The sequence below is a fragment of the Zalophus californianus genome, chromosome 6 (assembly GCF_009762305.2).
Source record: "Zalophus californianus isolate mZalCal1 chromosome 6, mZalCal1.pri.v2, whole genome shotgun sequence".
In the NCBI taxonomy this organism is placed as follows: domain Eukaryota; kingdom Metazoa; phylum Chordata; class Mammalia; order Carnivora; family Otariidae; genus Zalophus; species Zalophus californianus.
In genome coordinates this window covers 38,125,373-38,153,354 of record NC_045600.1, presented here as the reverse complement: position 1 = coordinate 38,153,354, position 27,982 = coordinate 38,125,373, and the positions used below count along the sequence as shown (strand labels likewise).

The 27,982-nt window shown below is 36.0% G+C and overlaps 1 protein-coding gene across 1 annotated transcript; it reads left to right on the top strand.

Moving 5' to 3' along the window:
* Positions 1-28: 28 nt before the first annotated feature.
* SNAPC1 (small nuclear RNA activating complex polypeptide 1) lies at positions 29-27,577 on the top strand. Its single transcript, XM_027572466.1, has 10 exons — positions 29-236; positions 2,829-2,988; positions 3,143-3,283; positions 3,845-3,949; positions 8,395-8,553; positions 10,303-10,371; positions 11,075-11,137; positions 14,151-14,301; positions 22,991-23,089; positions 26,346-27,577. The coding sequence occupies exons 1-10, from the start codon at positions 109-111 to the stop codon at positions 26,405-26,407; spliced, it is 1,137 nt and encodes a 378-aa protein (XP_027428267.1). The 5' UTR covers positions 29-108; the 3' UTR covers positions 26,408-27,577.
* The last annotated feature ends 405 nt before the right edge of the window (positions 27,578-27,982 follow it).

Below are 27,982 nucleotides of genomic sequence, written 5' to 3'. Positions count from 1 at the left end.
ACGTCACGGAGCGGAAGTGCGTCGCGTGTAGGGGGTGGAAGGTTGGGCCCCGGTTTCCCCGGCGACAAGGGCGGGCTCGTTGGCGCGTTTTGTGTGGGCTTCGCAGGTATGGGGACTCCTCCAGGCTTACAGACTGACTGCGAGGCGCTGCTCAGCCGCTTCCAGGAGACGGATAGTGTGCGTTTCGAGGATTTTACGGAACTCTGGAGAAGTATGAAGTTCGGGACCATCTTCTGGTGGGTGTTTCTACTCCGCTGCCCGCCCCTCTCCCTGGTCGGGGGAGGCATCGCCGCCCCTGGGAAAGGCTGAGAAAGGCGGCAGTCTCAGAATGCTGCCCTCAGCTCTCCTGGGCCTTCTTCCTGGGCACTTTCATTGGTTTCGGCTGCATCCTTTTGCGGCGTCCCCAGGCGAATGTTATTTCTGCCTGGCTGTCCTTCTAAACCCTCCTCTCGCACCTCCTCTGCCTCACCCTGCGCATCTCCCCTCATTTGCCTTCCTCCGTGCTTTATCCTCCATGTTTAAAAACAAAACAAACACCTAAGCAAGGACAAACCCCTGCACGACCGAATTCATTTTTCATACAACAACCAAAGTTGTCTTTCAGAAGTGCAGATTTGAGCCTGTCACTCCCCTGCTTACCACTCCAGTGGTTTCCACTGCCCTTGGGATAAAGTTCAAATTCCCTAATATGCCAGGCAAGACGCTCTCTGACCGGCCTCAGCCCATCTCAGGAGCTTTATCTGCCATTCCATCCTCCATGCACTCAATTGCTCCATTCTGCCTATGGCCCTCTTCAGGCGTTTCCAAAGCCTGGAGCTTTCTTCCCCCAGCTCTTTCTGCTAGGCCACCTTTTTCTTCACTCAGTTTTAATCTCAGATGACAGTTCTTTAGGAAAACCTTCCTTTCCCCTCCTAGAGTTAAGTGAGGCGTTCATACTCTGTTTTTCCGAGAGCACTCTGCTTATTTTATCTGTGGACTTCTACCACAGGTTATTGTAAAGTATAGTAGTTAAGAGCAGATTACTGAGTCCCACTGCCTGATTTTGAATCAGAGTCCACAGAGTAACTTAACTTTGGGGAACTCACTTGCCTGAGCGTCCATATCTGTAGAATGGAGACGGCGATAATACATCATATTGTAGGTCTGAGGGTTAAATGAGCTAATAGATGTTAAGTGCACTCTAAGTACTCCGTAAGTATTCATCACTATTATTATTGCTTTAAAATTTTCCCTCCACTCCATAGAGCTCTGAGGACGGTGACTGTATGAATTTGGTATCCATTAGCATAACATATATAATATTGCAAAAGCTAAATAATTGGCTGAATGAGTTCTTGTGATTAAAACTCTATGTTTTCCTGAAGAAAAAATAAAAGTTCTCTTTTTTGTCTTAATATAATAATTACTTATGTAGTTTGTACATTGCATGGTTGGAGGATAAAGAGCTATTTGTTGTACAGTTAATGAAAAGAAAGGAACTAGTTCTTTTTAAAGACTTTATTTATTAGAGAGAGCACGAGGGGAGAGGGAGAATCAGGCTCCCCTTGGGGCTCTATCCCAGGATCCCAGAATCATGATCTGAGCCGAAGGCAGACACTTAACCCACTGAGCCACCCAGGCACCCTGGAAAGGAACTAATTTTTTTTTTTTAAGATTTTATTTATTTGACAGAGCACAAGCAGGAGTGTGGCAGAGAGAGGGAGAAGCAGGCTCCCCCACAGAGCAGGGAGCCCGATGTGGAGCTCGATCCCAAGACCCTGGGATCATGACCTGAGCCAAAGGCAGTAGCTTAACCAGCTGAGCCACCCAGGTGCCCCAGGAACTAATTTTTTAATGGCTATTAAATATGATGTGATTATAGCTTAATGTATTTAATCCATAGAACAACTCTGAAAAGCAGGTATATAATTATCCTTGTTTTATAGAAGGGGAAATTGAGGCTTAAGGAGGTTAAGTAATCTTCATGATCACACAGCTAGTAGGTGGTAGAGCAGATATTGAAGCCTATATGTCTGCCTGTATCCAAAACCCATGGTCTTTCAGTGCATTTCCCCTGAAAAGTCGCAGTTAAGGACAATTTTGCTGGGGTTACTTCAATATTTAGCTAATGAGCAAAAACTAAAATGAGGAAAAAAGTAGGGACTACTTGAGTAGTGATGTTATTTCTTTAGAAATTGCTTTGGTTGCTAATACCACAGTAGGTATTTTGCATTCTTTTAGTATATTTATTATTTGAAGAGCCCAGGCTTTGGGAGTATAGGGTGATCTGCTTTTCTACTCTGCTCCTTCTTTACTTTGGTGAGCTTTACCCTGCAGAATTGGGAGGAGGGCAAGGGTTAGGTTGTATTGTGGTTCTCTAACTTTTTCATCTAGGTGTCTCAAAGACAAATGAGGTGTAGGGTGAATCCCTGAGAGTATTGGGGAAAATCTCCATTATATATTAAAATGCATGTAATTTTTAAATTTTATTCTGTAATATAACCATGATTATTTTAATATGTTAATTGTTTAAATTATTTTAATTTGTTAATATGTTAATATGTTAAATGTTTAAAATTCTTACCCAGGAATAATTTGTAACCCCTCCCTTTTTGCTCCTCAATTCAGCAAGTAAAGTTGATGCTTTACAAAGAGTATTATGTTTACCTAGTGTATGTCTATGCCTCAGGGTGAGAAGCACAGCAGAAAATTAGGTCATGCTTGATCATGAAAGGATCAGATGTGGAATGCCCGTTGAGTTTCTAGCAGCTTCTAGGATATACCTCTTCTAATTTTTGTTCATTACTTATTTACTTAGAGTCATAATATATTTTCTCTTTGTTTTCTAGTGGTAGAATGAGAAATTTAGAAAAGAACATGTTTACAAAAGAAGCACTGACTTTGGCTTGGCAATATTTTTTACCTCCATACACCTTCCAGATCAGAGTTGGTGCTTTGTATCTGCTGTATGGATTATATAACACCCAACTGTGTCAGCCAAAACAAAAGGTAATACTTGTTTTCCCTCAGCAAAATAGGAAATAGGTACAATATTTTTACAACCAACTGATTTTAAGAGGAATGCCAGTGTTTCACAATTAGAATACATTTGTGAAAAAAGATTTACCTTTAGTAATATTTTTTTTATTCTTCTTGTTTGTAGATTAGAGTTGCCCTGAAGGATTGGGATGAAGTTTTAAAATTTCAGCAAGATTTGATAAATGCGCAACATTTTGATGCAGCATATATTTTTAGGAAGCTACGACTAGACAAAGCATTTCACTTTACAGCAATGCCCAAATTGGTATGTTGTCTAAAATAGATCATTTTTCAAAATGAGAATTTATGCTTCATTGTTTATAAAGTATCTCAGTCTCCATATGTAATTTCTAATACTTATAGAAAGGTTTCTTAAAATAGGAGAAAATGCTTTCTGATTACTTTTTTTTTTTTGCAAACAAAAATTTAGTCTCTGCTTTTAAATGTAGTGTGTTTCTAAATGCTGTCTATTAAATTGTTAGAAGAGGAAATTAGATTTGGCATCTGCCATTTGCTTATTTCTTTATTCATACATCAGGTTACTGAAAGAGGACCAAGGAATTTTAATGTCAGTTGGTGAAAAGTTGAAACTTCCACTAATAAAATATATTTCTTCAGTCTTAATGACAATTGAGACACTAGAAAGAGCATTAAGTCCTGATTCTGGTTCTGACATCAGCTGGCAAACCATGTAACTTGTCTGAATATCATCTGAATTTATAAGCATGTGGCTTGTCATCTTAAAAGTTATTATAAAAGTCTAATAGTCTTTGGAAAATGGATTATCTAAAAAATAATCTCTTAAAAGACATTCATTATCATATAGCTATCATATAGGATGAAGAAGAAAATTCAACGAGCTGAAGTTACAGAAGAATTTAAGGACCCAAATGATCGTGTAATGAAACTTATCACTTCTGATGTATTAGAGGTAAATTTGTTTTTTATGCCCTTGAAATAAAAAAAAAAATTGTTTTATTGTTAACTATATATTGAAGTTATACCTTCATCTGTGGGATACTGAAATTTTTCTAACGATTTTAACCTACCATAGAATGCTTATTGTTCCTCCAAAGTATCAGAAATAATACATCCTAAATATATGAAAATTTATGGAATAAATCTTGAAACTCAAGCAAAAAGATGTAGAAGACTGTACTTGGACTCAGGATATTTAGATTCAAATACTGAAACCATCATTTGTATTTGACTTTAGATAGGTCGTAAAACAAGAATTTAAAGTGACTTATTTTTTAATATTATGTATTCATTTCCTAAGTTCCTTTTTACAATGTTTATTTAAAACCCATTGAAAACAGTGAGGCAATTGTGATAAAACAAAAATTTGAAATCAAGAATTATGGATAAGAGCAGCTTTACCTGCTAATGTATTTTGGTATTTTATTTCAGTTGTTCAGTATTGAGAAAAAAAAAATCTTCCTTCACATGGATCAGTAGTGAGACTCAATAGAATTTTACATGCATGGAAAAGCACTGCCCCGAGGTTAAAACAAAACCCATTACAGGACTGACTACAGCCTTGTAATCTACAATATATTCACATTTCAAAAGAATGGGTATATCTAAACCTAAAGAGAGAAAGAGTTCTCATGAGCGAGTGAGTCTAACCAGGTAGCAGCCTTGGTCAGGTTTTTTAATTTGTTTGAGCCTTAGTTTCCCCCTCTTTAATATTAGGATTACCATCCTTATTTCATCCAGTTGTGAGAATTGAAAATGATTTATCTCTGAATAATGCTGAGGATGGCCTGTGGCATGTAGTAGGCTCTTGATAAATGTTACTTCTTTTTTTTTTCTTCAACTCTATTCAATCTTTTCCTATATCAGGAGTGAAAGAGGGATCAGATCTTTGATATGCTCAAATGTTTCTCTATGTTTTAGATGCCATCATATTCTAATAGCTTCAGCCTATCAGATTTCATCTATTATGTTTGTAATTAAGGTAGCACATTGATTTTTTTTTAAAGATTTATTTATTTGAGAGAAAGAGAGAAAGAGTGTGTACAAGAGCTGGGGGAGGGGCTGAGGGAGAGAGAATCTCAAGCAGACTCTCCACTGAATGTGGAGCAGGTTGCCGGGCTCATTCTCAGGACGCATGAGATCATGACCTGAGCTGATATCAGGAATCAGACGCTTAATCAACTGAGCCACCCAGGCAGCCTAGCAAATTGATTTTTGAAAGTACTCTGGGTGTGCTCTGTAAAGTAACTATTTTTAGGCAAGAATTGTTAATTTAGGATCCATGGATGGCCTTCAGATGGTCCATGTGTCCTTTTCTCCCTATGTTTTATGATAAGCTGTCATACGTATGGATGCTTGGTTGAGGTACTATAACTACCTTCACATTCTCAAAGGTGTTCATGCTCCACCCCGCACCCCCCCACCAAAAGGTAAGTATTACTGCCTTAGAAGGAAGCTATTTACTAAATGTCTAAAGACATAGTATAGTGCAGGAGCTAAACAAGATGTTTTGTATAGATTATTTTATTCCTCATAATATTCCTGCCAAATAGGTGTTTTAAACAATTTTTAATTATTTGTTAAACTTCAAGTTTATATTTAGGCTTAGGGTAAGGAGTGAGTTAGGAGAGGTTATATGGAAGAAGGAGGTGCAGGGTTCCTGCTGTAGAGGAGGTAGGCAGTCTGTGATTGAAACCCACTGGAGAGATTACCTTGAGCAGGAGAAGGCATAATTCTTCCTTTAAAACTTGGAGAAAGGAGGTGAAAATGGATTCATATGATTTATTGTGAAGAAGAAAAGTAGAAGGCAAACAGACCTGATAGTCTAAGTTTTAAGAGAGGGCATTGGGGGTTCAAGGAATTGAGAATAGAGAAAGTTTGGAATAGCCATGGTGAAGAACAAAAGGTTTGGGGATACCAGAAAGGATTTGCCAGGAAGTACTGAGGTTAAATCATAAAGAGGCAGAGGGTGTTTTAGAACAGCAAGACATTACATTGTTCTTATCCGTATTCTTCTAATGAAAAAGATGATTTGAATCCAATTGGTTATAATTTTTGGTTGTGGACTAACGTGGTAGAATGTTAATTTTTTTTCAACATACCTTCTTAAACATGCTTTTTGCTTTTAAGTTCTTTTACTCTACGAATTAAAGGTTCTGAAGGTGTTGAATTAAAGGTTCCTCTTAAAAAAGAAAAATTGTATATGTCAGCAGACAGGTATGGAAGATTTTAGAGAACAGAGCTGAGGTGATGTACAAAGGCATGTCCTTTTAGGGTGATTGGGGAGGAGGGTCAGAAGGGCCAAGCTACGGAATGCCTATTCCTAGAAGCTCCTGTATGAAGTCACCCTGACTAGGGTCTTTGGCTTGCCTCAGATCTTCTTTGAGAGCCTTATCTCTTAATACCTCAGTTGACTCTATCCTGTCTTAGTGTAGTCTTTGATCCATTCTCACTGATAATCCTTACATTCAATACTTGCTTACTTTCCTTCTGCCCAGATGCTATTAAGTCTGCCTGTCAGCACCTGAATTTTTGTCATCATTTTGCCACTCATTAGTTCTAGCTTTGTGGTTAAGGAGGCATAATAAAATGAAAAGAATAGGACCAGAACTTCTGATTTCTGTAGAATCACTATATTGTACAACCGAAACTAATATAACTTTGTATGTTAACTATAACTGAATTAAAAAAAAAAGTATATGGGGAAAAAGAAACTTTTGATTTTTAATTTTAACTCTGCTACTTAAATATGACCCTGAGCCAGTCATTTCATTTCTGAGTCTTTATTTCTACAGTTATAATAATGGCTATGAACTGTTGAGTTTTCAACATATGCCGGGAACTATGTTAGACGTTTTATGTTGTTATCTCACTAATAATCTTAGTAACCCTTTAAAGGAGGTGGTATTTTCCTAATTTTAAAAATAAGGAGGGGCTCCTCGGTGGCTCAGTCAGTTAAGCGTCTGCCTTCGGCTCAGGTCATGAGGGATCGAGCCCCACATCAGCGGGGAGCCTGCTTCTCCCTCCTCCCCTGCTCGTGCACTCTGTCTCTCTCTCTCTCTCTCTCTCTCTCTCTCTCTCTCTCGCTATCTCTCTCTCAAATAAATAAATAAAACTTTAAAAAAAACCAAGGAGACTGAGGTTCGGAGAAGTTAAGTAATTTCCATAAAGTACAGTACAGTAAGGTGCGGACTGGATTTGAATGTCCGAGCCTGTAAGGCTTTAAAGTCCATGTACTTTCTTTTATTTCATAATCCTTTACCTTTGTATAGTGCTTTACATTTTATAGAACACTCCCATTTGTATAAGCACACTTAATAAATACTTTTATACTGGGTTAGATGACATCACTTAATTTTGTACAAATGTGGAATATGATTCCCATATTGAGGGATTTGCTCAAAGTCAATCTAGCAAATGACAGAACGCAGGCTCAAAATCAGGTCCAGCTAGTGGTCTTTCCCCTGTATTGTATTGCATGTAGTAAAATATAGGAGTACAGTACACTGTAAGCTTTAAAAAAGTTAGGGGCTCCCTATGGCTGGACACTGTTCTCCTTTGAAGATCCTGCATATGTGAGCACTCACCATTACCCAGCAGTTTCTCATTGCTTTAACAGTTATCTGTCACTTCCATCAAAACCTACTGGAAATGAATGGATAAGCCTAACTTGAGGATGACTCAGATGTTGCAGAGGTCATCTATGATGGAAGTGTCAGTAGTTCTTTGCTGGTCTTTGAGCTAAGTCTCAATACCAGTTTTATCTGAATTCTGAAGTCTGCCTATAACGTATTATCTTTCTCCTTACCCCATAGATCTGCCCATTTCGCTGGAGGTTCTGGGGAATGAACGTCTAAGTAATAAATGATTCCTCAAATGTTGTTATAAGTTGCCTTCTATTTCTTTTAATCCTGGATCTTACTAGTGAAAAAATGATGAAGCTTACAGGCACATGGGCTGTGAGATTTGTGAAAGTCAGCACATCTCTGTGGAGGATTGTATGAGAGTTGTTACATAGGAATTTATGGCTGAACATAAAGAATTATGTAAATATCTTTGAAACGATAATACAAAATTTTAAAAAATGTGATCTTAGTTATCATTAGTGATATTTAATGGTATACTACAAATAATTTTTGTTATGTCCTGTCTTTTCCCTGCATCTCTCCATACAGTGTATATTAATGTTTGTTGAGTTAAATTCAGTGAACCATTATCTCTGGAAAGCAGCCTCTTCATTAATAAAGTTGTACTATTTTCGTTGCATGACTGTATTATTTTCAGTATATTGTAGCATATTATTCCTTATCAACTTAGTCATTTTATCTTGTGTTGGTTTTGCCTTTAAGTTTCTCCTCAAAAATTTTAGAAATAAAAGACTCATCTTTTCACTTTTAGGAAATGCTGAATGTTCATGATCATTATCAGAACATGAAACATATAATTTCAGGCGATAAATCCAATCCAGACAAAGCCCTCAGCTTGATAAAGGATGATTTTTTTGACAATATTAAGAACATAGTTTTGGAGCATCAGCAGTGGCACAAAGACAGAAAGGTATGTGACTGCTTGTTTGATACCTCCCCACTGTATTTGCATTATACACTAATGGCTTGACATGGGTGATAAAATTGAGAGGCAGCTTAGTTGAGTGGCTATATTCTTCTGGAGTTAAGATTTCGAGGGCTTTATTTTTCTAGCTCTGGCTTTGCCAGTTATCAGCTATGTGGTATTATTTAACCTTACAGATTTTGTTACGTAATTGTATAATTAAACAATTGTTAATAACAATTCTATAACATGTGTTAAATAATATACATTATATATAATATCAGTGTAACTGTAGAGGAATAAGTAATCTTGATATACCACAGATTTATTATCTTTATAATTTAGCATTTTCCAGAGGTTGCACACTGGCAGTCTTTGGGTCAAATCCTACAGACAGGTGTGGTTTGTTTGACACAGTGTTGATCCTAATGTTGTTTTAAAAAGTTGAATTAGTCACTAGAATTTAAATTTTTGTGACTTCACTTAAAATTCCAGACATCCAACTTCTCTTAAAAGTCAGTGGTTTGGGGGCACCTGGGGTGACTCGGTTAAACATCCAACTCTTGATTTTGGCTCAGGTCATGATCTCAGGGTTGTGAGATCGAGCCCCCGTGTTGGGCTCCAGAATCAGCATGGAGTCTGCTTGAGATTCCCTTTGCCCCTCCTCCCATGCCCACACTCTTTCTCTAGCTAAAATAAATAAGTAAATCTAAAAAAAAATTTTTTTTAAGTCAGTGGTTTGGTAACACTGGTTCCATCTTTCTGCATCACAGCAGACTGCTAGGCCTGAATTGTGGCTTCTTCCATTGTGATAGGGCATGCTCTCCCTGCCTTGGTTTATCCATTTACAAACTCATCAACACAAATCTTCAATTTAGTTTTCTGATCCAAATACTGATGCTAGCTAGAGCTCCCCATTTTTCACAGTAACCTTTTCACCTAGAGAAACTTTTTTACTCTGGAAACCTCGTGGCCAGCCTTGCTAAATTTAACTTTGAAACCACTACTCCGTCTTATTTTAGTAAATCGTTTTGGGAAAAAATAAAAGTAAAACATAAGCAATTTCTGATGATTTACTATGTATCTGATAATAGTATTTTCACAAATGCTACATAGGTATTATTATTTTATATATTGTCTTTTAGAAAGATTGGCTGCCAGTTTTTGGTTTTCATTGTATAAAGGGAGCTGGTTCAAAAAAAAAAAGGGGAGCTGGCTCAAAACTTAAATTTTAGAAAAGATAAAGTGATGGGATGACAGTCTTAGAAAGGAGGAAACAATTTGCTTCTACCCACATTTATTTTAATGAGAGACAGTACATTTTAGACTGTTTGAATACTTTGTTACAAATGAGTTACACAAATGACCTAGGCAATTCATGTAAAAATCTATTAGGTACTCTCTTATAGTATCCTTTTTTTTGTAGTACTGTCTTTTAATAAACTCTAATTAGCATTACTAAGACTTCTGAAAACCTGAAGGAAAGGAGAATAAACCAGTTTTCTTACTGCTATATGAAGTGTATGTTTTCCTTCATTAGTTAGGAGGATTTAGGCATTTCGTTGATAAATTTTACAACTATTCTGAAACCTAACCTTGATCTTAATGTCAGGTGGTGAACCATGCTGTAATAATGTGAAATGATCTTTTAGTTTTGTAGTAATTAAATGTTTCTCATTGCTCTGAAATGATTTGCAGTTGATTTTTAGTTAATATGAATTATAAATGTGTATATATAACTTTTTTTTCTTTCAGAATCCGCCCTTAAAATCAAACGTTAAAGATGGAGAAGAAAAGAGAGAAGGAAATTCACAAGAATCAGAGGTCAGAAAAATTCACTATATGATTGTTCACAGGGCAATAGTTTAGTTAGCTTCTTTTCATTTGATACGTGGCTGTGATTCTGTATACAAGTATCATGACCCTTGGTCAGTATTATCATAGTTATCTCAGACAATTCTGAAACATCAGTTCTCTGAAGCCTTAGTCTGTTCTTCACTGGAAACGCTATGAAAGACACTTCAAGTGTAGATTGGGAGTGACTATGGTAAGTGTTTCTTCAGGGAAAGGGGAGGATAATGGTGGAGGGTGTTCTTCGTCCTTACATAGACAGTAGGGTTTTTATAGTATATCTTTTCTTAACTTCTTGTCTGACTTTAAACCAGTGTGGAGCTCTAGCTACTATTTACTGCTTCCTGCCTCCAGAGTTTTCATCCATCTTAGTGGATGAGACAAAGAGCCATCTTTGGGCATAGGCAGATGAGGGAGTAATGGCCTGATCACTAAGGCTTTCATTCATATTATCCTCCCTAAATCCTGAATAATAACAATCAGTAGCCATAAGGATGGTATTGTGGACCTGCTATGAGAATGTAGTGTGCGTTTATATGTCTTTGGTCAATGTGTGTCCAATAAATGACCCTACCTTCCGTCTCACATCTTATTTCTGATAACAAATACTTGGGAATCCATAATTTCTTTTAATGTTTATGTTTCTTTTTCCCATTCCTGTTTATTTTTTATCCAGAGATGTGAAAGGGCAGAATCTTTAGCGAGAATAAAATCAAAGGCCTTTTCAGTTGTTGTTCAGGTAAGTTATTTCTTTAGTAAGGTAATTGACTTGATGGTTTTTTAACAGTATTATTATTTTTCATCAAAGTAATACATGTACATAGTTTAAAAAGTTTAATAATACTTTTGAGCTTATATAACCCAGCAGTCTCCTGGTTACCACTTCCACGCCTACATTCCTAATCCATCTTCAGCTTTTTTTCTTTCAGTTATCTCTTCTGGTGTTTACCTGGAATTTTGATGCCTTTGTTTTTTATTGTCTTCCAGCTTTTAGTATTCCTGATCATGGAAGGTTTTAGGATTTTCTCTCTATCCCTTGAGTTTTGAAATTTCATGATAATTTAAGTTGGTGTGGATCTTTTCTCCATCATTGTCCTTGGCTGTCATGACAGGCATCCTTTTGATCTGTTTTCAGTTCTGAGGAGTTTTTTATATTGTTTCTTTGATAGTATTTGCTGCATTTTTGCTCCTTCTCTTGAATTTTTATTTTATTTTTCTTTTCTGTTTTCAATCTGTATTTTCAGGGAGATTGCTTAAACTTTGTCTTGTGAACCATTATATTAAATTTTTTATTTTTGCTGACTTTCTTTTTTATTGCTAAGGTCTTTTTTTTTTCCTTCTCTGAATCTTTTCTTTAAAAAAATGTATTTTTTTTCCTGATGCAATATCTTTATCTTTTATGTCCTTGAGGATGTTAATTACAGTGTTTTGAAGTTTATGCCTTTTCCCCTAGAGTTCCTCGTTTTGTTTATTTTGATCTGTTTCATTTTGGTGGCTTTTTTCAAGTGTTTAAAGAGCCTCAGATCTTATTTAAGAGTGGTCATGTGAAGATATGACTTGTTACCCTCGGTATTTCTTTTTGTTGGATCGCATCATTTTTACCAGAGAGCAGTCTTCCGTTCCCTTGTCTGGGGGAAAGAAGGGTAAATAAGCCCAACCACCAATGTTTTGGGAGCCTACAGAGAGAATCAGTCATGAGGCTTACCATTCTTTATGCAGGTTTCACATACTTTCCCTATTTTCAGCAAGAAGCTTTGTCCTCTTCCTCAGCTATACCATTCCTCAGGCCTACAACATCTCTGGTTTAGCAACTCTCCAGAGAGCAAGCCTCCTGTTTTCTCTAGGAGGTCAGTTGTGTAGTTTTGAGGTTGGGAAATGGGACACTATTGCTTTTGTAGATTTTCAGCATATCTACGTTTTTTTAAAAATATTTTTTACTTTTTTTAAAGATTTTATTTATTTATTTGACAGAGAGAGACACAGCGAGAGAGGGAACGCAAGCAGGGGGAGTGTGAGAAGGAGAAGCAGGCTTCCCGCTGAGCAGGGAGCCCGAGGTGGGGCTCAGTCCCAGTACCCTGGGATCATGACCTGAGCTGAAGGCAGACGCCTAATGACTGAGCCACCCAGGCGCCCCTCTACCATTTTTTTAGACAAATTTCTGATGATTCTAATTCCTGATCCACTTGGATCAGCTTGCTTTATAGTAACTTTCGCAATACAGGCAATTAGATTTCAGATTTCTTCTTCCTATTGTCAGCTATCACTCACTGTTCCTACTACTAAATTTTTTTTAGCAGCTGCGTTGTTTTCTGTTATCTCTGTTTTGTGAGTTTATTCAGAAATTTTCTTACTGTTATTTTAGTGGGATTTCAGGAGAGAGAACTGATAAATTTATGTGCTTAAGCCCATATTTCTTCCTCGATTGTTTTCATGAGCCTAGGGGTGTGTTTCTTTTTTTCTTTCTTCCTTTTTTTAATATTTTATTTATTTATTTGACAGAGAGAGATACAGCGAGAGAGGGAACACAAGCAGGGGGAGTGGGAGAGGAAGAAGCAGGCTTCCTGCTGAGCAGGGAACCTGATACGGGGCTCGATCCCAGGACCCTGGGATCATGACCTGAGCCCAAGGCAGACGCTTAACGATTGAGCCTCCCAGGCACCCCTAGAAGTGTCTTTATTCTGTGGGAAATTACTATCATTTTCTAGCTGTAGAAATGAAAAGGAATAAATAAAAAATTAAAAGTAATTCTAGATAGTTAAGTGTTACATATTTGTTACCCCACAGTAAATTGAGTACAAAATACTGTTGAATTAAAGCACGAAGGACAATAAGTTAATTAATCCAAATTGCTTTAAACCAGAACTGTTCCACATTATATAGTGCTAATTGATGTTTAATGTGTATCTTAAGAGATTATGAGAATTAAATTGTAATTCCCATAAAGTGTTACAAGAGTGCGTCATAACATAGCTGCAGGTTTTTTCTTTATTGAGGTACAATTAACATTTAATGCATGGTAATTTTTTTTAATAATTGTTAATACCTGGATCTGAAAACTCCTGTAAGGACTCTGCTCAAGCAAGGGAATTCATTGACTGATAATAACGAAAATGTCCTTGCACTGTCCCTCCGTTTCTCACCTTTTGTGTTGCTTTCACTGTCTTCAACTGTTGTTCCTGACAGCCAGCTTTGCGTGTTCCCAGCCTTAAGTTCAGTGGAAATGGAGAATTTTCCTTCCTAATAGTTACACGGAATTCTAAAATTGATCTGTGATAAAGATCACATGCCCACCCATGAACAAATCAGTGGCCGTGGTGATGTGAACCTTTTGACTAGGTCAGTGGCACATACCTGGAACCAGGCATCAATTGGTTCCACTCAAAAGACATGGTGGTAACTAGGGAACATAATTGTTCTTAGAAGAAAGGGAGAATAGGTTAGTAGACAGTAAAAGACAGTACTCATCCTTTACACCTGTTTCCCAGCCATGCAACAACAACTACATTTTAACCCAACAATTAATATTTTTTACCCAATTTGAGTAGATGGTGATGACAGTTGCAGGGGGCCTATCCTGTTGTAAAGATAAATATATATGCATGCAACAAGTATTAAGCAAGCCAGTATAATGGTAAAGTACTTTATGACTTTTATTTTTCCTCATCTTTGTGTATTTTGTCTTTTCCTAAATTGTCTATCAGTTGGATTCATTTTGTGATTCATTGTGGTTAATTGCATTTCTAACTCTCAAGGCATCCAAGTCAAGAAGGCATCGTCAAGTCAAACTTGACTCTTCTGACTCTGATTCTGCATCTGGTCAAGGACAAATCAAAGCAACTAGGAAAAAAAGAAACAAAGAAACATTGAAATCAGCAGGAAGGAAGATGTCTTCCAGAAATAGAGGTAACTTTTTAAAGTCTTTTTGAGACTCAACAAGGGATAATGGATCTTGTTTACAACCTCCCCACCCCCCTTTTATTAAAAGGGATTAGATACTTGTTTGAGAACTTTGTGAGAGAGATTTAATATAAAAAATTAATTATCTTAGATTCTTAGAGTCTTACTGCTTAAAGGGACCCTAGGAGTTATCAAATTTATTATTTCATAGATGATGAAATTTAGGTCCATACAGATTAAATAACTTGTCCAAAAGTGAAATAGCTGTTTATAGAATCAGTCTAGAATTATTCAGAGCATACTTAATAAGTACTTTTTGTGTGTGAATTAAACTTATGTGTAGAATTAGGTGAGTAATACATTCTATAAACTATATTTCCCTTTAGCTGCATTAATTAAGATGTACCTTTTCTTTTAAATTAGTATGTCTATAAAAACCTTGGAATTTGATTCTTAAAGAAATGACTATATATTTTAATAGTTTAATTTTTAAAAAATTACACGAGTAATATATATTCACCATACATAAAGTTGGAATCTCATTAGCAGGCTCAGAAGAAAAAAAAAAGGCATTAGAAACATTAGTAAATATTCAATGCCTAGTATAAAACACACTCCCAGCTACTAGTGCAATATATAAAGATATGTTATGGCCTTTTATTTATTTAATTTTTTTTTTTTAAAGATTTTATTTATTCATTTGACAGAGAGACACAGCGAGAGAGGGAACACAAGCAGGGGGAGGGGGAGAGGGAGAAGCAGGCTTCCTGCGGAGCAGGGAGCCCGATGCGGGTCTCGATCCCAGGACCCTGGGATCATGACCCGAGCTGAAGGCAGACGCTTAACTGAGGTGCCCCTGTTATGGCCTTTTAACATAAATGTTTCCCTTCCTATATTGAGGCAGTAGAAGGAGAATTGAAGTTAATTACCTTTAACATAGTCCAGATATGATTAAGTTTGGTAACAGTTGCTTGAAGTATACTGAAAATTCAGAGGAGAGACCACATTTGTTAAGGATAATTAGGAAATACTTCAAAAGCAGAATTTCTTAGGTCTTTTTACAAGGCTGCAGATGTGGGGAAGAAACCTGTTAGACCAATCTCACTTACAAGTATTACTGAAAAAAAATCCTGTTACATGTATTGAAAGAATCCCAGCTATAAAACAACTTGACTGAGTGCATTTTGTTCCAGAATGCAGGGATGGTGCAATTAGGAATCTATCAGTATAATTTGCCATACAAATAGGTTAAAGGGGAAAATGTGAATTCAGTTTAACAGTAACCCAAGAAGACTGATAAGATCTAGCATCCATTCTTGATTAAAAAAGGAATCCTCTAGATTAGGGGGTCAGCAAACCTGTTGTTAAGAGCCAGAGGGTATATATTTTAGGCTTCTTAGGCCGTAAGATTTCTGTCACAGCTACTCAGCTCTGTCATTGTAAGGCAAAAGTAACCACAGACAATACATAAACAAAGGAATATGTTCCAGTAAAATTGTATTTACAAAAACAGGTGATAGACCAGATTTAGCCTGGGCCCATAATTTGTCAGCCTCTGCTCCAGATAAAAATAGTTGGTGAGGGCGCCTGGGTGGCTCAGTTGGTTGAACGACTGCCTTCAGCTCAGGTCATGGTCCTGGAGTCCTGGGATCGAGTCCCGCATCAGGCTCCCTGCTCAGCGGGGGGTCTGCTTCTCCCTCTGACCCTCTTCCCTCTCATGCTCTCTGCCTCTCATTCTCTCTCTCTCAAATAAATAAATAAATAAAATCTTAAAAAAAAAAAAAAATAGTTGGTGATACTTTAACGCAAGAAAAGTATGTATGTGAATGTGTGTTATTTGACAAAAGGCCACCTCTTGTTTGTTGATAATACATAGAAGTATCACAGTTGTATTACTATTGCCTGTCAATGTAATTAGACAGGAGAGTGAAGTAAGACATGATTTCAGAAAAATTATAAAATTACCATGATTTACAAATGACTGATTTTATGTGTAAAAATATTTTAAAGAAAATTCACTGGAAAAAACATAGGAACACAAAATTTAGTAAGGTAAGGGATACCACTATACACCTTACAGAAATTAAGAGGATAATAGGGAAAAATTATGAATACTTTTATGCCAATAAGTTAGTTAAGTTAGATAAAATGGGTATATTTTTTAAAAGACACACATTTCCAAAACCAACAAGAAGAAATAGAGAATTTGAGTAGTTCTACATTTACTAAAAAAGTTAAATTCCCAGATGACTTTGCCGGAAATTCTAGGAAACATTTAAGGAAGGAATACTATGCTGTTCTTTCAAAAGACACAAGAAGGAACACTTCCCAGCTTACTGACAATTTAAGAAAAGACAAAGACTGATATCCCTCATGAACATAAATGTAAAAACTTTTACAAAATATTAGCAAATTGAATCCAACAGTATATTAAAAGGACAATATAGTAGGACAAACTTGGGTTTATCCCAGAAATATAAGGCTGGTTTATTTAGGAAATAAACCAGCATAATTTACCATATTAGCAGAATAAAGGAGAAGGACTATATAATCATCTCAGTATATGTAGACAAAATATTTGACAAAATCCAGCATCTATTCATGATAAAATCTCTGAGAAAATTAGGATTAGAAAGGAACTTCCTCAGCCTGATAAAGGACTTCTTTGAAAAACTACAGCCAGCATCATACTTAATGGTGAAACCATACTTTCCCTCTAAAATTGGGAACAAGGCAGGATGACTGTTCATTGCTTCTCTTATACATCATACTGGAGGCCCTAGCCAGTGAAGTAAGGCAAGAAAAGGAAATAATAGACATTTAGATTAGAAAGGAAGAAATAATACTGTGTCTGTTTGCAAATGAAATTATTTTTTACACAGAAACTGTCTCAAAAATTGTACACAATAGTTACCAGAACTAATAAGTGAGTTTGATGAGGTCACAAGGTACAAGGTTAGTATTTCTGTATACTAACAATGGAATAATTAGTGATTGAAAAAAATGTTAAAGGATAATAACACAAAAACCACAAAATAGTTTGGTATATAGGTAACAATGTATGTGCAGGATCTGTATGCTGAAAACTGCAAAACAATGAATCAAAGAAGATTTAAGTAAATGGAGAGATAATATGGGCTTCATGGATTATCAAACTCAACACCCAAAGAACAAATAATCCAATCAAGAAATGGGCAGAAGACATGAACAGACATCTTTCCAAAGTAGACCTCCATATGGCCAACAGACAGATGAAAAAGTGCTCAACATTGCTCGGCATCAGGGAAATCCAAATCAAAACCTCAGTGAGATACCACCTCACACCACTCAGAATGGCTAAAATTAACAAGTCAGGAAAGGACACATGTTGGCGGGGACGTTGAGAAAGGGGAACCCTCCTACACTGTTGGTGGGAATGCAAGCTGGTGCAGCCACTCTGGAAAACAGTATGGAGGTTCCTCAAAAGGTTGAAAATAGAGCTACCCTATGACCCAGCAATTGCACTACTGGGTATTTACCCCAAAGATACAAATGTAGTGATCCGAAGGAGTACGTGCACCCCGATGTTTATAGCAGCAATGTCCACAATAGCCAAACTATGGAAAAAGCCAAGATGTCCATCGACAGATGAATGGATAAAGAAGATGTGGTATATATATATACAATGGAATATCATGCAGCCATCAAAAGGAATGAATTCTTGCCATTTGCAACAATGTGGATGGAACTGGAGGGTATTATGCTGAGCGAAATAAGTCAGAGAAAGACATGTATCATATGATCGCACTGATATGAGGAATTCTTTTTTTTATTTTTTATTATGTTAATCACCATATATTACATCATTAGTTTTTGGTGCAGTGTTCCATGATTCATTGTTTGTTCTGATATGAGGAATTCTTAATCTCAGTGGTGGGGGATGGGAGGGACGGGGTGGCTAGGTGATAGACATTGGCGAGGGTATTGTGCTATGGTGAGCGCTGTGAATTGTGTAAGACTGTTGAATCACAGACCTGTACCTCTGAAACAAATAATACATTATATGTTAAAAAAACGAAGATAGTAGGAAGGGAAAAATGAAGGGGGCGAAATCGGAGGGGGAGACGAACCATGAGAGACTATGGACTCTGAGAAACAACCTGAGGGTTCTAGAGGGGAGGATGGTGGGGGAATGGGTTAGCCTGGTGATGGGTATTAAGGAGGGCACGTACTGAAGGAGCACTGGGTGTTATAAGCAAACAATGAATCATGGAACACTACATCAAAAACTAATGATGTAATGTATGGTGATTAACATAACATAATAAGATAAAAAAGTAAAAAAAAAAAAGACCAATCAGTACAGTTAAGTCACCTATTGTTCTGAGATTAAATGTAATCCCAAGAAGAAATCCCAACAGTTATATAAATAAACAAGCTGATTCTTTTTTTTTTTTAAGATTTTATTTATTTGACAGCAACACAGCAGAGGGAGTGGGGGAGAGAGAAGTAGGCTCCTTTCTGAGTAGGGAGCCCAATGTGGGGCTCGATCCCAGGATAACAAGCTGATTCTTAAGTGTATATGGAAATGGAAAGAAACTAGAGTAGCCAAAACAGTTTTGAGAAATAACTATAAAGCTTCAGAAATCAAGACAGTGTGCTATCTGCAAAAAGGTAGACACACAAGCCAATGGAAAAGAATAGGGAATCTAGAAATAGATTTGTACTTACATGGTCAATTTTATTTTTGACAAAGGTGCAAAGGCAATTCAGTGGAAAAAGATAGTCTTCAGTAAATGGCGCTGATACAATCTTATATCCATATGCAAAAAACAGATCCTCGACTTAGACCTCTTATCATATACAGAAATTAACTTAAAATGAATCGATTACAGACCTGAATATAAAAACTAAAATCATAAAACTTAAAGATGAAAACATAAAAAATGTCTTGGATTGGGCAAAGATTTTTTTATATATGACATAAAAAATATAAGCCATAAAAGAAAAAAATTGATAAATTGGACTTGCCTCAAATTAAAATTCTTTGGAAGACACTTTTAAGAAAATGAAAAGACAGGCCACAGAGTGGGAGAAAATATTTGCAAAATACAACCCTGATAGAGGTCTTGTATCCAAATATATAAAGAACTGTCAACACTTAGTAATAACCCAATTAAAAAATGGGCAAAAGATTTGAACAGATACTTCAAAAAGAATGTGTGCATGGCAAATGAACATCTTGAAAGATGTCTGACATCTGTAGTTATTAGGAAATGCAAATTCAAAGCACAGTGGCATTCTGTTACTCCCTGTCGCAATGACTACAAAAACCAAGAAACAGAACAAGAAAATAGGCAATAACGAAAGCTGAATAGGACACAGAACAGCTGAACCTTCATACATTGCTGGTGGGACTCCAGAATGGTATAGTCACTTCGGAAAACTGTTCGGCAGTTTCTAATAAAGCTAAACACACACTTAACTTATGACCCAGCAGTCCTACTCTTTGGTATTTACCCAAAAGAAATGAAAACTTATATATTCACACAAAAAGTTGTATGCAAAAGTTTATAGTGGTTCTGTACATAATTGTGAAAAATGATAGCCAGCCTAAATATCTTCACCTGGTCCTTGGGTAAACAAACCATGGAATAAGTGTGCAGTGGGATACTACTCAAGAATAAAGCAGCTGCTGATACATGTAGTAGCGTGGGTGACTCATGTGCCTTGTGCCAAATAAGAGAAAGAAGACAGACACAAAAGGCGTAAGGACAATGTGGAAGAGGCAAAATTTATAGGGGCAGAAAACATCCTAGGTGGCTAGGTACTGAGGGTGGGGGGCGGTGTTGACTGCAGAAGGGCAGGGAAATTCCTGATATGATGGAATTGTTTCGTATTTGGTTGCAGTGGTAACTGCACAACTGCATTTGTCCAAACTCCTAAATCTGTACATTGAAAATCCTGGTGACTTTTATTATGTATAAATCAATAACCCAAACAAACCCAAACCAGAGGACATGAGGAAAAGACTGATTAGTTTGATTATATTTAAAAATTAACTTCTGCAGGATTGTTTTTTCTAAGGTATCAAAGATAACTTGGGTTTTGAAAGCTGCACAAGCAGTTTTTATTAGTAATCAACCTCATACAAGTGCATAGAGGTCAGCTGGCCAAGCGGCTTTCTTAAACAGTTTTTTGTTTTGTTTTGTTTTTATGTGGCCTGAGGAACAAAGGAGGAGCAAGTGCAAAATTAGGAAAGAACTTCGATGAAAGTTTCTTTTTATCTTAAATATTTGGCAGGTGTAATTTACAAAATATCACTTCCTTCACTAACTATATTTTATTACTTAATGTAGCTACCTAAAACATTTTCATAAACTCTGAGATTAACTTTTAAGAACTGGTTCTTTCTCACATCCAAGATTTGTCAGTTTTTATGTCTTATTTTTTTAAAAGTTTTTCTGTTACATTTATTGTGGTAGGTGTCTTTCGGTTCTCATTGTGGCTTATAGCATTTTTTTTTCCCTTTTGCTGCTGTTTAACTGTAATGGTTTCAGAAACTGGTTGGCCGTTCACTTCAGTTTTATGTAAAATAAATGTAATCAGGTTCTGGATAAAGGTCTGCGGAACATACTGGTGACTAAAGTTCACGAGCTTTATTTAATATGTGGATTTTGAGTTAAACATCTGAAGTTTTGTATGTTTACTTCTTGGTTCCTGGCTGCATGTTAGGTGGGTGAAGCACTGTATTTTTTTTTAAGAGCTTTTAGAGAACATTGCTTTTTATTTTTTAAACATACTTAATGTAGAGATCCATCTCTAAAACACAATGATCATGTGACTAGATGAAGACTTGTTTCTTAACTGTCTTTTTTTTTTTTTAAGATTTTATTTATTTATTTATTTGAGGGAGAGAGAGCATGAGTGGGGTGCAGGGAGAGGGAGAAGCAGACTCCACGCTGAGCAAGGAGCCCGACGTGGGGTTTGATCCCAGGCTCCTCGGATCATGACCTTTGCTGAAGGCAGAAGGCAGATGCTTAACTGACTGAGCCACTAAGGTGCCCCTCAACTATCTGTTTTTAACTCAGAAATCCTTACCTTGACGTTGGATAGACTCTTTCAAGTTGTAAATGTGGATTTAGGGAAAAGTCATTAATAATGGATATGGATGAACATGCTAAAAGATTGTGAAGAACAGTATCAGTAACTTTGGGTAGATTGTACTGATTGCAATTTTGTGAACTGGAAAATTTTGTAGGTTCAAGTTTTAAAAAACGTGATTAGATGTAAAAAGAGATTTCCTAAAACATTATCTACCATCTTAAAAATCATGTAATAAATTACTGTAATTAATATTTATGATTTGCAAGTAAAGGCAGAATTCTGCTTTAGTGACTTAATAGGAAACTGGTATTTTTTTATTATCAAGTTTAAATTGTATTTAAATGGAAGCTTATGGCTGCAGTTTACTCAGCTCCACCTTAGAGCAGTCTATTCCATATACTCTATACCCCATTAAGATCTCAGCATATATGTGTTCAGAGCAGAAACTTTAAGCTTATTTTCATTTTAATTTCTTGCCTTCTGAGAAGTGCTGATAGGTATGTATTAACATATGTACTAAATGAAATACTGTGGTATAAAATCATTGAACCCATATTTAATCATTTAATAAATATTTATTGAGGCTTTACTGCATGCCAGGCACTTTTCTAAGTGCTGGGGATACATTGACTTAAGCCAAAGTCTATCCTTGTGAAACTCACATTCTAGTGGGAGGAGGCAGACCATAGAGAAAAAAATTAACATGTAATAATAGATCAGGTGGTGAAAGTATTGTAGAGAAGAATAAAGGCAGCATAAGGAGTGAGAATGTATGTGGGCATTACTGTTGGGACCTGAAAGTTAAGTGCTAAGTGAGACCTGATAAGACAATGGTATTTGATAAATTTGATTAGGATATTTCTTTAGGCACCAGAAGGTTGATGTAGAAAAATGTTTTGGAAAATGGTAAGTCAATGGCAAATTATGATTAGAGAAATCTGTTTTGTAGAGCAGATGTAGTGAGAAGAGAAAGTATACATTTGAAAAACAAGGCTGTTACCTTTAGAATTACATTTGTAATTAGTTACTAAAGTTGAAGTAAGGCACACAATTATTCCCTGATATCTGCAGATATAACCCATAATGTGTGTGATAAAGCTTGAGTAGTGTTTATTAAAAACAGTTTAAGGGGCGCCTGGGTGGCTCAGTCGTTAAGCGTCTGCCTTTGGCTCAGGTCATGATCCCAGGGTCCTGGGATCGAGCCCCGCATCGGGCTCCCTGCTCGGCGGGAAGCCTGCTTCTCCCTCTCCCACTCCCCCTGCTTGTGTTCCCTCTCTCACTGTGTCTCTCTCTGTCAAAATAAATAAATAAAATCTTAAAAAAATAAATAAAAAATAACAGTTTAAATAATATTGTCATTTTTTCCCTTTTCTTCCTTTCCTTCATTTAATGATAAGAATTAGATTATTTTCAAAGCAGAGATACAAATATAATAATACTTAAAAATAGATATGTATTTTAAAATGCATATTTCTCTTTACCATTCCAATTTTCGCATTTAAATACCTAATTTTTATGTTGTAGTAATGACATTATTTTGTGTAAGAATTTTTCTCAAAGATTAACATTCTTTGTTTTTGTATGAAATTATTTTCCCAACTATTTCCAGATAACATGCAGAATGTACATAAAGAAGATAAATCGTTAAGGCTGAGTATGCCTGTAATTACAGAAGAAGAAGAGGACAATGAAAGTGTTAGTGAAACAGGTACAGATGAAATTTTGTCAAATACTGATGAAAAGTTATGCTCGGAGAGCATTAAGATTTAGAACACTTGAGGAGCATGGTGGTTAGCTCTGTGTTCTTGTGATGCTTTTTTCTTTGACACATTAGAGAATTTTAGTATTAATCATGACACTTAAAAGTAAATGTTAATAAATAAGTGGAAAGGAGAGGTAGTGGTCAGTTGGGGCGGGAAGTGAAGGATAGGTAAAGTACCATTAATATGTGAATATACCTCATCATGAGGATGTCTGGTTCACAAAATACAAATTTCTGAATATAACTTTAAAGAGATTTTATTGTTAAAAAATAGTTATTTCAAATTTGAATGTAAAATTTTCACCTATGGAATGATGATTGTAACTAAATAGTTGTAAATTGCATGACATAAAATGGCTATACCTTTTAGTGTTGTAGTTTTCATAATTTGTAGTGTTTATTAAACAAGTTTATTTATTTATTTTTTTTAAGATTTTATTTATTTATTTGACAGAAAGAGACACAGCCAGAGAGGGAACACAAGCAGGGGGAGTGGGAGAGGGAGAAGCAGGCTTCCCGCTGAGCAGGGGCCCGATGTGGGGCTCGATCCCAGGACCCTGGGATCATGACCTGAGCTGAAGGCAGACGCTTAACGACTGAGCCACCCAGGCGCCCCTAAACAACAGTTTAAATAATACTGTCTCTAGTAATAATTATAGTATTACAGAGAATAAGTTATATTTAGCAGGCTAGGCTTGATAATTGGTAATCCATCAATGATAATGAATATAATGTGTGTTAATAATGCCTAATGACTTTTTTTTCATTTGGTTTTATATTCATTCAGCAAGCATATGCGGAGTGCCTGTCATGTTTCAAACACTTAGCTATGTACAGGGTATAAAGATATATACTACTGGAATTTAAAAACCATTTTATTTTGATCACAGTTATTATAGATCTGAGCACAGTGACTGGCCCATAGTGGACTTAAGTAAATATTTGTTGAATGAATCAGATCAGTCTGTGCCTTCGAGGACCTTAGAATTTAGTTAGGGAGAAAAACAGGCCAGTTCATTATGGTAGATAGAAACGGTGTTACAGAAGTATATAGAAGACAAAGAATAGACATTTTACAAGGAATGTTCTTTCAGAAATGTGCTTCTGTGATTTGCTGATGTCAGCATAAAATAGTCAGAATAGTCCTTTACAATCTTGTGATGAGTTTCAGACTGTAGTTTCTTTCCAGTCTTGATTGGTAACTTTTTTTGTGAGTAAACAGTTAAACAAAACAAACACACCTTTATGAATCTTTGGCAAGTCCCATTTTAAAATCTGTTAGTTTGTGGGGCGCCTGGGTGGCTCAGCGTCTGCCTTCAACTCAGGTCATGATCCCAGGGTCCTGGAATCGAGCCCTGCATCAGGCTCCCTGCTCAGCAGGAGGCCTGCTTCTCCCTCTCCCACTCCCCCTGCTTGTGTTCCCCCCCTCATTGTGTCTTTCTCTGTCAAATAAATAAATAAAATCTTTAAAAAGAATAAATAAATAAAATCTGTGATTTTTAAAAATTTGGTTAAATTATAATGACATATACATGACTTAATTCAGATAATTTTATATTCATTATAAGAAACCACAGTCTTCTGACTTTGACTCCCATTTCTTACTTTTTTAATTTTTATTTATTTTTTATTAATATGTTCAGTTAGCCAACATATAGTACATCATTAGTTTTTGATGTAGTGTTCAACAGTTCATCACTTTTGACTATTGTTTTGGTATTTACCTCTTATGTCTTTAAAAAATTTGTATTTTATCACTTCTTTGTGTTTTAGTTCTGTGGATTATATCTTGACTTTCCACTGAGGAAGGCAAGGGTATAGTTTTCTTTAATATATTCTTCACCTCCCACTTCAAACACATGTATGCTTCTCAGGCCCCAGCCTTCCAATATAATTACTTCAGCTTTGTAGGTATTCTGCATTTGTAGAACGTTATTGACCACAGAGCCATGTAATGTACTATGACTCTTACTCTGTACATTTATTGTTTTCCCTAGAGAGTGATAACTTTTTGTCTTACTAATTTATTTTTTCTATAGACTTAACATGAATTTATCTTCAAACTCTTCCTCAGTGTGTAAATCTCCTCTTGGGATATTCAAACACATTAGGGATTTTGTCATTTTCATATTTTTAAAGAACTTTTTTGCTGACCTCTGACCTGCTTTACTGGACAGTTTGCTCTCTTGGCCTGCTGCACTCCATCCTGGCCGCTGCTGTCTTCTAGGAACCTAGAAGATTCCTGGAATCTCTTTTTCTTCATACTTTCTCCTTTGTCTTTTCTCGTTCCTTTTCCTATCACTCTTCTTTTGTTTTTCATTAGTGGGGAATATTTTGTTTCTTTACATCTTTCATAATTTTCATGTTTTTGTATTTTCTGTTTTCTTTGTTTTTAATGATTTGTAATTTTTAGGTTCACAGCTGTTTCTAGATAAACACTTATTTGAGTGTTGGTTGTGGCATCTGCTGTCATAGCCAAAAAGATGTACAGGATGGGATTATGCTAAGTGAAGTAAGTCAAGCAGAGAAAGACAATTATCATATGATTTCACTCATATGTGGAACATAAGCAATAGCACGGAGGACCACAGGGGAAGGGAGGGAAAACTGGGAAGAAATCAGAGAAGAAGACAAACCATGAGAGACTCTGGACTCTGGGAACCAAACTAAGAGTTACAGAAGGGAGGGGGGTGGGGTAATTGGGTGATGGGTATTAAGGAGGGCACATGTGGTGATGAGCACAGGGTGTTATACGCAACTAAGGAATCGTTGAACAGTACATCAAAAACTAATGTTGTGTTTTACTGTATGCTGGCTAATTGAACATAATAATAAAAATAAAAAAAGATATATGGTACTAGTGATTTGGGTTTCATTTTCAGGTTTAATTGAAGTGAAATTCAAATCTTAATCACTCTGTCTCATTGCACCGGCCTGTAGTTTAGGGAGAGCATACCCATATGAAACCACTTCATAGTAGCTTATTATTAAATAGGATTTAGGAAGACTAGAATCTACTTTAGCAAGTTTTCAACTGCAGTATCATTTTGAAGGAAAGAATCATGTATATGTTAGGTTTAGGATTTCTTGTTGGAGCTTTGTTGTGAGGGCATTCCAATTAAACAGCTGTATCGTTTAAATGTATTATTATCAGTTAAAGTATTATTTTGTAGACCTGACAGACTTAATTTTATGTCTTTAGAGTTCACTGTGCCCAAGAGGAGAAGAAAATACAGAACAAAGAACCCGGTGAAGAATTCTTAATTTTGACATCTCTGACAGAAGAAAAGATTTATATTTTGTATATTGAACAGGAAGACTGCCAGTATTAAAAATAATTCTTCTGGGAAACTATAGGTTATTTCTCTGAAATGGCAATATCTTAACATTGCTCTAGATTTATAAAGGAACAAAAAATTAGAAATAAGAATTTACTTCAAGATTTAATTTTAACATTTCCTTTTATGAAATCTGCATAAATGGAAATAAAATTTGGATTTAGAATGTAATAGAAATAATCCTGTTATTTGCAGGTTATTGTTTCCTATAACTTTTTCTGATGTTATACTTCTTACAGTTCTGATATTAGCAATTTAAAATACTTGTTCTTGAGGTAATGTTTATTACATGCAAGTGGCTAATTACATTTATAGTATGGTAATGGATTTATGATGTGTATTAACTGTTTTATATATTGTATGGTTAAGTGCAGTACAGTTTTTGCCTTATTTGCTTTATTTTTGAACATATGAAACTTCAGTGGTCAGTACTTACATGATTGATATTTAGGAAGCCCAGTTTCTACTTCTGCAATCAATTAAATAGTCTTTGGTGCTTGTTTTAAAGCTCCCTTTGGCCTAACATGTATATATATGTGTATGTTTGTGTATGTATAGATATATGTATGCATGTGTCCATATGTATACATGTATGACTAGTTCAGTATGTTATTTAAATACATTTAAATACTAAATATTTTTTAATTTTTTTAAAGATTTATTTTTAGAGTGCACATGTGCACGTGTGTAGCTGGTGGGGCAGAGGGAGAGGGTGGGGGAATCCTCAAAAGTTGGCCACTTAACTGACTGAATACTAAATACTGATTATTTCTAACAAAACCTTTAAGAGTGGCAATGTAAATTCCAGAATGTGTCTATGGTACAGAATAGATGATACAGAAAAAGATTTCTAAGCTTTGTGGATGTGCCTCTGTTAATTCTCACTTATTTAAATGGAGATCACTTAAGCCATGTTTGAATTGCTGTCACTAGCCGACTATCTCCACATCATGTGGTTGGCTCAGGCTGTCTTACAGTTGATTATACTCCATGTTGTTTTCTAGCATTGTATATTCAGGAATTTTGCAAATGTCCTGTAAGTAAAAATGTGTGAAATCTGTAATCTTTTAAAATAAAAATACTGATGCTAGCCCAAGTAAACTTTTGTTTATTAGAATGTATGCTATCACATTAGCTACTAAACAAAATTATTTCCTCTGATTTCAGATATTCCTGGTAGTAGATGGGGCAGTTTTCATAATGTGGATGTTGGACAGAGCTTCTGGGATTTAAACATTCTAGTGTTGAGGCACTTGGAGATAACATTGGCCTCTTGTGTACTAGGTTATTTGCTAAAACTTGTCTGATCATTAACATTTACAAACATTGTACCGCTAACACAGTGAGTTGGCCTCTATTTTTTCATAATACTTACGCAAAAGAAAAAGTATCATTTCACTTGTACAATGGAGAAACTATCTTAAGATGGTAAATGCCTTGCCCACATTCACAGAGTTAGTAAGTGATGCATCTGGGATACAAATTTAGGGCTCTTGCCTAT